This window comes from Staurois parvus, unplaced genomic scaffold (genome assembly GCF_062004578.1).
Source record: "Staurois parvus isolate SC_StPar_1 unplaced genomic scaffold, SC_StPar_1.0 ptg000020l, whole genome shotgun sequence".
NCBI lineage: Eukaryota > Metazoa > Chordata > Amphibia > Anura > Ranidae > Staurois > Staurois parvus.
Genome location: NW_028317816.1, coordinates 882756 through 895461, shown reverse-complemented (window position 1 = coordinate 895461; position 12706 = coordinate 882756). Strand labels below are relative to the sequence as shown.

The window sequence follows — 12706 nt, the reverse complement described above, 5'->3', positions numbered from 1 at the left end:
ATTGGCAAGGCTGCGTGGGGCTCCTTCCACGAAACCACATCATTCATTCACTGCGATCTGTAAAACAGTCAACTACAAGTCCCATCTGCAACTGTAGCAGAGAGCTTGTAGCTCTCAATGGAATACAAGAGCACTGATCAGCACCCTCGTAGTCCATTCACATTTCCTCCAGCTTTCTAACTGAAAGCCCGTACAGAAGTATAGGCATAAAGCTGGAGGATGTGTCTGCAGGAGCTTGACATTGCACCCATAATCCGCTGCCTGCAGGTGCAGTGCTTTGCAGGCTCCAGTGAGAAATAATAAATGCAGGCCCTAGTGAGAATAAATGCATCAATCATTTTTTCCTAAGAGGTGTATGTTAAAAAATAAAAATAAATAAATAAATAAAAAAAGGAGAAGGACAAGTTCAGGTTTACCTAAGGTACTAGAAAGTGGAAGGGTTAGAACCTCTGCCTTTTTTTTCATTCACCTGTGTCCCTGTAAAGAAGATTCAACCACCTCATTTGTCTTGGTGACTTATCACCCAGACTAAAAGTTGTCACCAGTACAGGAATAGGAGGGGAAATCTTCCAATAGGAACACAAGTGACAATTTACCTAAACGTGATTTCCTTCACTTTGGAGAAATTTCCTCTCACTTCCATTTGTGTCCACAAGACAGGAGTTAAAAGGGAAAAACCTCTCCAGGAAACCCAACAGGAATTTTAAAGCTCCTCTACTATATACATTAAAAAAAAAACGTTTTGGTTTTAGATGCATTTACATTGGTTTCTGTGACAGTCTTTGTTACAGTAACAAAAGATTTCAGAAATGGAATTTATAATCCAGCTTTTTCACTATGATTGTATACAAATTTGATACTTTTAATGTCCAAACTGAAAATACATACACAATAGTTTAATGCATAACATTTACCAAAAAAACAAAAAAAAAAACAAAAAACAAAAAACAAAGATATGTAATGCATACCATTTACAAACTGTGCTATCTAACTGCTCACTACAATACTCAATCCATCAAAAAAGAGTTACATTTTAAAGGATGTTCTCAAAATCCAATATTTCTTTTATTGAACAGACTAATGGAAAATTAATCTGCTGAACTCGTGTCTTAGAGTAGTCTGCAAGTTGCCTTTGTCTTTACCTTCTTCAGCTTGTACAGGTGGCTGGCGATTGGTCTCTGTAAGTGGCCTTTTGTTTAATGCTGCCATCCGTGCTCCAGCCGTGGGTCTATCGGCCATCTTCTTTTGAAGATTTTCTCTCCTGGCTCGCGTCCTTTCAAGCAATTTCTAAGACATAAGGTGTTAGAGATTTTAGAGACAAAGCTACTGTGTGGTGACCAAGAATACATTTGTGTTGTTTTGTATCATGCTTATATAGGACCACTGCAAAGACATACCTGTTGCTTTACCTATGGTGTGTAACATACAGTATTTTATACTGCCTAGTCTAATTTTAACAGAACACTTTAGACAAATTCTTGTAATTTGTAGACACCAGGAATCTGTTTAGAGAAATGTCACACCACCGATTGAAGTAGTATGGCACACGTTGCCACCTCTTCACCCAAAAGCAGTGTATTTATCTCCTCTTCCACGACAACTCATAGTGCCACTACACAGACACAACAAGTGCTTTAAGAAGAGGTCCATGAAGACAAATAGACAGATCAGCCAAAATGAACATTATACTTTTAGGCCTCGTTCACACCAGTGTGCAGAGATGTCAGTTTTTATGTATGCATTCTGCAAGGGCAAAAAAAAGAAATAATTGTTCTCTATGTGCCCTGTTCACACCACAACATTAGTATCACATGCAGATTTTTTTCTGCACTGAAATCTGCAATGTGTATAAAACTCACTGAAAACATATGGAAACTCGTGCGGCTCTGCAAGTGAAATCTGCTGGTCCTTTCCATCAGTTTTTCTTCACGTATGGTGTGAAGAAGCCCTAAAGTATAACCTTTGAAATGACATCTCAGATGAAAACTCAGAATTGAATGCAGATTTAGGTCCCATACATAATACAGCAGGTATTCAGCTCACATGAAAAGTGCTTAATTTTCAGGGTAGCTAATGTGGGTTCAACCTAAGGGTTCACAATCAAAATACACGCAATCACTATGGGAAATGGTGGACACATGGTACATAATGTCTTGAAGCCCATAACCAATAAGAATCACTTACACTCCACACTGCATAAATGGTAGTTAGGGGTTCCTGTGGGTATAGGAATTCTTTTTATTTATTTATTTTATTTTTTTATTAATATATTCTTTATTTTTGTCTTTCAACTAATACAATAGGTAATACAGACAAGTAAAAATAAATAAAGTAATCACAAAAGTAGTCAGAACCCTCAGACCAAACCAAGGAGACCAATAGACATATTTGAGATAAAAAGTATAGTCAAATCATCAAAATCCAAGACAAGACTATGGGCAAAGGCATAGTAAGGTTTCAAGAATTTCGTTAGTTTGCACAATAGCCTATCTCTTGTACCAAGAATTTATTGGAGCAAACTTTGATTCTGAGATGCTGTATAATAAGGACAGATACCATCACGTGGAATCGAATAACAGAACTTATACAGTCCCACTTGCACACTTGTGAGGGGAGATGTCCGGGTAAGACCAGTCAGGCTTTGGGATTTAGGTTATGCCACGAAGGGACAGAGGAGCTTAGAAGTTCATACACAGTCTCCAAAGGGGAAAGTGAAGTAGGGCATAAGTCAGCAGGTAGGAAAAAGGAGAAAAGACAAAAAAAAAAAAAAAAAGGTCACAATAATACCAGCTATTGAGAGGAAGCTTCATCCTTAGTCTGGGCGCTTAAGTAGAAATAACTGGGTGTAGGAAATTTCCACACATCAGCCCCTTAAGTGATCGTTTACCTTTTCATATCATTAAAAGAAAAAAAAATGGCATTGACAACCGCATTTGTAAACCCAGTAGATGCACTTTTTCAAGATTGATCTAAGCCAGAATTCATCAATGGTACTTGTGACGGACGCGGTGTCAGACCCCCAGCCCTTCTCACCAACTCGTGACCGAAGGACTAGCCAATCTAAAACCGCGCTGTCACGTGCGTAACAATGCCACGCTCAGCTGCACCCTGTACAAAGATTTTCCAGCTCACTGGACCACAACCTATGTGCCGCTCTCTCGCAGCCTGAGAGTGATTGTTATTGGGTCAGGTTAATTACGCAATTAACCCTTCACACTGCCACCATTTCTTATATCTCTTTAGGACTATTAGTGAGATTTGTGCACTTGAGTTCCTGAGCCTACACATCTGCTGTGGTCATTATCAGAGGGTTTTCATATTATGAGGAATGCAAACAGAGGTACTGGAAGACTCAAAGACTTTCAGGTAGAGAGGAACTATGAGGAGATTTTGTTGGTGAAAGCAGACAGAAGAATCCAGGGGCAGACTCAGAAGACTGGGCTTTACCCATGACACTTTCAGGAAGACTGGCCCATCATTACTAGGTGACAATGTTTTGGCAAAAAATAAGGACAAAGAATCACAACTTTCAACTCCTGTCCCTATGTACAAGAGATCTGACCAACATAAAAAAAACAGCGATTACAGAAATGTCCACACCACCATTTCTGATGTTTTTGCATGGCTTCTTGAATGTTACACTGATCCTAAATTAACTACCTAGTGATTCATTGAGGTGGAACAAAGTATGCAGGACATGAAGTCAGACTTCACTGAATGCTGAAAGGCACATCATCAGCAACTTTGTAGCAGCTACAAATCTCTCAGCTTATATTCTTTGGCAGTTTATAGCGATCTAAAGTGTTAGATCTGTAACTGGCTACAACGTTCATCTAAGCAGCTTCATAAATTGCTGGTCTAAGCATCTTCCCAAATTGCCATGGTCATCAGCAGCTACATTGGATGCAGACCATTCATTAGCTGCAATTTATAATTTCAAAGCAACAAAAATGCTCAAGGTGAGTAATACTGTAGCTACCACAAATCACGGTTACACAATTGCCAGTGAGACATGGACCTTGCTCTTATGCTATAAAATGCTCAGCTACTGAAGAAACTAAAGTGGGCCTTCGACTGTGGGAATATCAGCCAGTTCCTGACAAACCATCAGTAGATAGCACTGTTCAATTAGTGAACGGACTTTTTGCCACCCTCCCGCCTAGCATCCTTCAACCGAAAAAGAAAAAAATCAAAAAAGAAGCCAGGCCAAACAGCAGCTGCATCCAAATTGCAATAGCCGCAGTGGAATATATTTCTAGTTGTGTATGGCCAGCTTAAAGTGGAGTTCTGCCCCCCCACCCAAAAATAAACAAATAAGTAAATAAATAAAAAGTCAGCAGCTACAAATAGTGTAGCTGCTGACTTTTAATATTAGAGTATTTACCTGTCCAGGGATCCAGCAGTGTCCTCACCCTGTGCTATCGGGTGCTTGTGCTGCCATCTTGAAGGGAAACCAGCAGTAAAGCATTACGGTTTCACAGCCGGTTTCCTACTGCGCATGCGCCAAGCATACTGTGCTTTGTGAATGGGCCACAGTCTTGTGGGACCTGTGAAATGTTCCAGAGGTCTGAGGGGAGAGCTGAACGTTTAGCTCAGTTCACCGCGGCAAACTGAGCCGGAAGTGTGAAATCCAGGTACCCGATCCCCCCCAATGTGGCAGCAGAGGGAGTGAAGAGACAGATAAGTGGAGCTTCCACTTCTGGGTGGAACTCCACTTTAAATCGGAATACAACAGTAACATTTTGTTTTCTTTTTAAAGTTGGAAACAGGGTCTGCAAGTCAGAATTCCTGATCTGAATCTTTAGCCCTCATGCACACGGGACGTTTTTACAGCGGCTGTTTTTGGCTTTTGGCATTTTTTTCTACAGCCAATAAACTCCCCAGCAAGTTATCCTATGCATCCATGCATACAGACTGTAATCAGCATTTTTTTGCAGGGGCGGTTTTTTTTGGAAACTAGTGGGTTTCTAAAGGAGTTTTTTTTTAGCTGTAAAACGCTGTAACGTGGTAAATCACAGCAAACCAGCGTTTTTGGATGTTTTTTGGTAAACCAAAAAAAACCGCTAAAAACTGCAAAGGCGAAAAAACGCTGCTACATGCTAATGCAAAGAAGCTCACTTTTTTAACGTGACTTTACACAGCGAACGTTACCAGCGTTATTAAAATGCCTCGTGTGCATGGAGCCTTGGTCGAAGGCGCACCGATTTTGAAAGTTGTACATGCACTACTTTTGGTGCAATTTGCATAGACATTTGTATCAGATGTCTTGAAAATTGCACCTGAAATCGACAGGTCTCCCTGACTTTGAAATCGTGCAACTTCACTGTAAGTCGTACGATTTCAAAGTCTGGCTTGATGTGAATGGGAGCTTAAGCTTTGACAAAAAAAAAAAACCTGGAAGCCGATTGGTTTCTATGCAGAGCTGCACCAAATTCTGCACATCCCAGTTTTAGTAAATCACCCCCAAAGTATTTGCATGAGTCTGCTATTGCTGACGTTTTCTAAAATGCTAACTGCCTGGCTGTCAAGCGAATCAAGTATCTTCAGTTCCTTGTCATTCACTGATGTGGAACAAGTCTGCAGATCAGGAGTTCCTGGCTACACATTACTTTACAGTATAAGCTTTTTCCAGGTCAGTGACTCCTAGTGTATTGAAGCCCAAGACCACCAGGCAGCTAGTATTTTCAGACAGGTCAGTGGAAACAGTATTTCTCTCAGTAGATTTCCTTTAAATACAGAAACAATAAATAAAGAGGGAAGAGAAAAGAGATGAAACACAGCAGTACTTGATATGTGATCTTGCCTGGAGAACAAGTGCTGTACTCAGCCCTGAGTGGCTGTCTTGTGTTCCTACTTTATTCCCTTATGCAAGAATTCTATAAAGAGACAGTTGAACAATATCCTGTGTGCACAAGGTCTAAATGTGGGACATGGTGCGAATGAAATGGACTGATTACATGCCCGAGTCTCGTCTGTCCAATCGAATCTTTGAAACGGTATTAACCTTTTCCCAAAAGAAAACCAATAATATACCGTGAGTATAGCAAAGAAACACCATCTTTTAAAAACAACATTTTGTTTTTTCCAGCTGCAACTTATAACATCCAAGTGAAAGATATAACACCAACATGTTATGGGGGAAAAAAAAAAATCAAAAACAGAATAACTGAGTTGGAAAGGATCACCCCCCTTGTGTCAGTATTTTGCTGAACCACCTTTTGCTTTAATTACAGCCTTTAGACTGCTGGAATTTGTCTCTACTAACTGGTGGCTTTTTTTTAACCTACTGATCCAACCAACTGCTACAGGGCAGCTGCGCTGTGCAAAATCGCGTAAACATATGCAAATTTACATTTCCAGGTAGGGAGTGCGTGCACCGCTCCGCATGCGCTGCTATTGGCTCCTGAGGATGTCAGTCACCGGGTCCCGGGTGGCAATTCCCAGCCAGGCTTCAGTGATAGTCAACGAAGCCGAAAGGGGCGAGAACTTTGTATAAACAACACAGATCTCTCTCCTGTCAGCATGGACATGCTGTTTCCTATCTCTCTGCACAGCAGAGAGATAGAAAGCAGCAGATATTAGCAAAACAACACATAGTACACAATCGAATCACTTGATAAGATTTTGATCACCCCAGATGTTAACCCCTTCCTGCCCAGTGTCATTAGTAAATTATCAGTGCTCTTTATTAGCACTGATCATTATTAGTGTCACTGGAGATGTCGCTAATAGCCGCTATTAATAGTATTAAAAATAAAAATCCCAGTATATTTACAGCCATTTGTAGACGCTATAACTGTCATGTAAACCAATATACACTTATTGAGATTTTTTTTTTTTTTTTTTTTTTTTTTTTTTAGCAAAGACATGTAGCAAAATACATTTTGGCCTACGTTTAAGAAATTTTATTTTTTACTTTTTTTATTGGATGTTTTATAGCAAAAAGTAAAAAAAAAATTTCTAAAATGGTCAGTTTTTTTGTTTATAGCACAAAAAAAAAAAAAAAAAAAAAAAAAAAAAAAAAAAAGGCAGACATGATCAAATACCTCCAAAACAAAGCTATTTGTGGGGGAAAAAAAATATATAAAATTACATTTATGTAAAGCGTTGCATGAACGTGCAATTGTCAATTAAATGAATGCAGCGCAGATCACAAAAAAATGGCCTGGTTAGAAAGGGGGGTAAACAGAACATTCATTCTAAGCACAGCCACTCAGTGTATTTGAGCGACCATGCATGAAAATGCAGGGTTGCACAGAGACCTGAAAAGCGGTGCTACAAAATGCAGCTGTGTTTCTGTGCGCCCTTCTGGAGAGCCGTGTTTTTCGCAGCTCTGTTCACAAGCATGAACCAACCCTTATTAAAAAACGTTCCTGTAACAACTTAAAAAGTGCTAGTTTTAAATTGCTAGTCATGTCCATCTAAGGCCCCTTTCACACGGGGCAGATTTCGTTCCAATCAGCAGAGGATAAGCTCACAGACTACCCTGACAACTCTATGCACCAATCCACCTAAATATGAGGGAACAGATCGGACCCAGAGACAGGCTGGTGTATACAGACACAAGTCCATTTACACCTGCCTGTCCACAGGAATGCATGGCCTTCCATGTGAAAGGGCCGTAGACTTCACACACTTGGGCACATCTGCCCTTGCAGTGTATTTTTGCTGCCTGGTGTTGTGTACATAGTTTGGGGAACGGGTAGTGCTAGACGCACTAACAATTTAGGCTTTGGGGGGTGTTTTTCTGCTAAGGGAGACTGACAGTTGTTTTGTGTTTCCTCCATTTGCGAAGGATTGCACCAGCTGTTGTCACCTTCTCACCCAGCTGCTTGGCGATAGTTTGGTAGCCCAGTCTAGCCTTGTGTAGGTCTACAGTCTTGTTCCTAACATCCTTGGACAGGTCTTTGCCATGGTGGAGAGTTTGGAATCGGTTTGATTGCTCCTGTGGACTGGTGTCTTTTATACAGGTAACAAAAAATTAGATTAGCAGCACTCCCTTTAAGAGACTGCTTCTAATCTCAGCTTATTACCTGTATGAAAGACACCTGGTAGCCAGAAATCCTGCTGAATGATAGGGGATCAAATACTTATTTCCCCCACGAACATGCAAATCAATGCATAATTTGTTAGACATGTATTTCTTTTGACTTTTTGTTGCTATTCTGTCTCTGTGTTACAATACACCTACCATTTGATTTTTAGACTTATTTCTTTGTGAGTGGGCAAACATTCAAAATCAGCAGGGGATCAAATACTTATTTCCTTCACTGTATGTGCATAAAGTGTAAAATGCTGATAGTGTGAATTTATCACGTTACATCTGTGCACATGAATCACATTAGGCAAGTATTGGTGCATAGCTTCATACAATTGCCTTTACCCATGCATGTCTCTGGGTGGCTGTACTCGGCACCAGGGCATCCTGGGCACCAAAGATACACCACATATTTATGCTGCATGGGCGAGTGTGCCATTGTTCATGAAGCCTAAATTTGGGACTGCATCAAACACCGTCCTCTTTGCAAACTGCGAGCAGGCAGGTAGGTCTCACTTATTACAGAGGAGGCATTGCACGTCTCTTGTACAATAAAACGGCCTGCCTGCTTGCTGTTTTTGAAAGAGATGTTAATATTCTGCACATCTCCAACAGTCAACACGTTATACTAGTAGTAAAGAAAATCTCTTCTGGAGTATATAAACTCATCGTCTGTCAAATTGCTGCATTCACAGCATGACAAAGGAGAATTTTTTTTTCTCCCTTTCTGCACCATTAGGAGACACCCAGTCATTATAGTTTGAATCAGCCAATCGTTCTATTCATACCAAGAATTTACATTTCAGTTTGGAATATTCTATCATCCACTCATGCTGTAGCTTGTAGAGTACAGGCGTTACGCACAGCATTCTTTCCTAGCTATGTGCTGGAACACAGCCCACTAACCGACACATCTTTCCTGCAGCTGCAGACAACCTCCATCCTACCAATTATGGAAAACACAGATGAGCAGATCCTCATACAAAAACTTAAAAGACGCCATCTGCACTTTCAAAAAAAACGGGAGCCCGGCAGTTTTACAGTCTGCAGCTGAGTCACAAGGGAGAAATCAAAGGAAATTAACATTCCACATGTGATGCAAACCACGTCCGTTCTATAGTCAGGACATATACAGACAATTTCTTCCTGACTCTGAATCTACATAAAAAGAACTTTGCAAAACACATTTCTATTTTCTCCATTTGAAAACACAGCTGGATTAACAGGTTCTGTCAGATGGCTACATCTTAACTGCCAGAAATGACATAAAAAAGCAACATATATCGTGTACACTTCAATTAGCGGTCAGTTATGGTTAGGCACATTGCGTGAAGAATTCTACATTTGATTTGTAAATGTAACCAACACATGCAGTCACAATGAGGTGAATGAGCAATTTGGACTTCAATTTACCATACAACCACCACGTGACATGGGCTGCTGGACAGTAGTGGTATAGCTAATACTAAGGGCTCATGGGCACAGAGAACTGCACAAAATGCAAACCACGCGTCATTTAAAGTGGGAGTAAATGCTTCTTTCCATGTACCTACAGGTGAGCCTATAAGGTTTACCTGCTGGTACCATATATATCTCCTAAATGTTGGTACAATATCTATTAAATGTTGGTACCAGAAATATCTCCTAAATGTTGGTACCAGAAATATCTCCTGCGTAACCGCCAAAAACATCACTTGCACATGCGCTCTGAAGGAACGCCATAACTCTGCCGTTCCTCCAGAGCCCTGTGCTGTAAACAGTGACTCCCGTGCATATGCACAGAAGCGATGGCATCATGGCTCTGCCATGCAGTTTCTCCAGAACCCTGTTCTGTAAACAGTGACTTCTGCACATATGTGCAGAAGTGATGGCATCATGGCTCTGCCATGCCGTTCGAGAGCCCTGTGCTGTAAACAGTGACTCCTGCGCATATGCGCAGAGGTGATGGCATCATGGCTCTGCCATGCCGTTCCTTCAGAGCCTTGTGCTGTAAACAGTGACTCCCGCGCATATGCGCAGAAGTGATGGCATCATGGCTCTGCCATGCCGTTCCTTCAGAGCCCTGTGCTGTAAACAGTGAATCCTGCGCATATGCGCAGAAGTGATGGCATCATGGCTCTGCCATGCCGTTCCTTCAGAGCCCTGTGCTGTAAACAGTGACTCCCGCGCATATGCGCAGAAGTGATGGCATCATGGCTCTGCCATTCCTTCAGAGCCCAGTGCTGTAAACAGTGAATCCTGCGCATATGCGCAGAAGTGATGGCATCATGGCTCTGCCATGCCGTTCCTTGAGAGCCGTGCTGTAAACAGTGACTCCCGCGCATATGCGCAGAAGCGATGGCATCATGGCTCTGCCATGCAGTTTCTCCAGAACCCTGTTCTGTAAACAGTGACTTCTGCACATATGTGCAGAAGTGATGGCATCATGGCTCTGCCATGCCGTTCGAGAGCCCTGTGCTGTAAACAGTGACTACCGCGCATATGTGCAGAAGTGATAGCATCATGGCTCTGCCATGCTGTTCCTCCAGAGCCTTGTGCTGTAAACAGTGACTCCTGCGCATATGCGCAGAGGTGATGGCATCATGGCTCTGCCATGCCGTTCCTTCAGAGCCTTGTGCTGTAAACAGTGACTCCCGCGCATATGCGCAGAGGTGATGGCATCATGGCTCTGCCATGCCGTTCCTTCAGAGCCTTGTGCTGTAAACAGTGACTCCCGCGCATATGCGCAGAAGTGATGGCATCATGGCTCTGCCATGCCGTTCCTTCAGAGCCCTGTGCTGTAAACAGTGACTCCCGCGCATATGCGCAGAAGTGATGGCATCATGGCTCTGCCATTCCTTCAGAGCCCAGTGCTGTAAACAGTGAATCCTGCGCATATGCGCAGAAGTGATGGCATCATGGCTCTGCCATGCCGTTCCTTGAGAGCCGTGCTGTAAACAGTGACTCCCGCGCATATGCGCAGAAGTGATGGCATCATGGCTCTGCCATGCCGTTCCTTCAGAGCCCTGTGCTATAAACAGTGACTCCCACGCATATGCGCAGAAGTGATGGCATCATAGCTCTGCCAATTAAGCGGACACAGTCAGCTATTCCAGAAGAAGACCTGGTGAAGATAAATTCCCTGTCAGTAGTGACAAGGCACCGCTGGAAGGATCCATTTCACAGGTAAGTCTGTCATAGTGTGCTAGTATGCGGTGCGGTACCCTGTGGGGGGACCTTTTTTTTTTCTTCTCCCCAGCAGCGGTTTATTACCACTTTAACCCCTAGATGCTGATCGCACGCAAATATGCTATCTATCGGCGTTTGGGCCTTGATACCGAGCGGCCACATATTTGCATGCAATTAGAAATTAGATACGCGCTGAGAGCGCACACCCTGCGCGCTCCCAGCACATATGTCTGCAACTCCCGGAAAGATCCTGATCTCCCCTTTCGATCTGGACCTTTTCCGATCATGTGACCATCGTGACGGCGAATCACGGTGGTCACATGGCCCTAAAATCGCGTCCCGCTTACCGGCTTCTGAAACTCTTAAAGGGCTGGGAGGCGCCGGCACCAAGAGGTTAAATCACGTGTAGGGTGGTTGGGTTTTACTGACTATGCCAAAATTGATGCGCCTACTGCACCCATGCACTACTGGTACCTTTGCCCGAGTCCAGGTGGGAACTGCAGTCATGTCAACAGTCTAACGTTAAGCCCCGGTTCACACTGATGTGGTGTGGGAATCGCAGCAATTCCTCTGCGTTTCCTGCACAGCATACAAATAGCACTGTTTCGCCATCTGCTGCGGGTATCGATGGAAAGTTAACAACGCCCCAAAAGCAGGTCACAAATGTCAGTGCAGTTTATACCCACGTGATCCAGTTCTGGAGGGAATAAGAAAAAGCTGCCTGCACCTTTTTGATGCGGTGCGATTTGAGCCATTCAAAATAAATGGTCTTAAATCGCACTGCACAGAACGGCATGCAATTTGCACAGGAATGCAGTGCAATTCCTGTGCTATTCACCTAGCCTAAGGCAGTCTCCCGGCTTAGAGAAGAGCTGGCACTGTGTGTAGAATGAAGTAGAATTAGGCTGGCCATACATTATACAATTTTCTGTTCAGTTTCCTTTAGATTTACCTTCAACTATGTAGTGCAAGGGCCTGCTTAAATGGATACAATTGAAAGTGTTGTTTAGGTTTGACCTCATATTATATGGTTTTTGGTCAATCTAAAGAAATCTTCGAAAGAAAATTGTATAATGTATGGCCAGCATTACTGATAAAGCTCTACATACAGGGGTTTATTTACAAAATTGGTGTGCGCACAATCAGGCTCACTTCTGCACAGGAATCAATGAGCTTCCAGGTTTTATTGCCAAAGCTTAACTGGACAAGCTGAGGTTAGAAGCTGGTTGGTTTCTATGCAGAAATGAGCCAGATATTTCATTTTCCGGCTTTAGTAAATAAACCCCACAGTGACTTGTACTTGTTGCATTCAGAGTAGCGGGCCAAACCACGCCACCTCCACCAGCCAGTGTATCTCTGTTACCTCACTCCTAGTAACAGAATGGGATCCTGCCAGACACATAGCAAGGATCTCATGCATGTCCTGTGATAACTTCTACTCTCTCGTACCATACAGTCAGGCTGAGGACCTCCGGAATGCTGGTCTGCTCCTGTTTGCGG

At 42.7% G+C, this 12706-nt stretch overlaps 1 protein-coding gene and 1 non-coding gene across 3 annotated transcripts in view; both read right to left on the bottom strand.

Annotated features, from left to right (window-relative positions):
* The window catches only part of ANLN (anillin, actin binding protein), a 73940-nt gene that overhangs the window by 50759 nt on the left and 10475 nt on the right, over nucleotides 1-12706 (bottom strand). For both annotated transcript variants that reach the window (XM_089686991.1, XM_089686996.1), the window contains exon 2: nucleotides 1143-1287. In XM_089686991.1, the coding sequence (XP_089543117.1) occupies nucleotides 1143-1287 (145 nt within the window). The remainder of the gene's footprint in view (nucleotides 1-1142; nucleotides 1288-12706) is intronic.
* LOC149472265 (small nucleolar RNA SNORA21) lies at nucleotides 1513-1645 on the bottom strand. Its single transcript, XR_016314317.1, has one exon. It is a non-coding gene; the product is annotated as a small nucleolar RNA SNORA21 (small nucleolar RNA).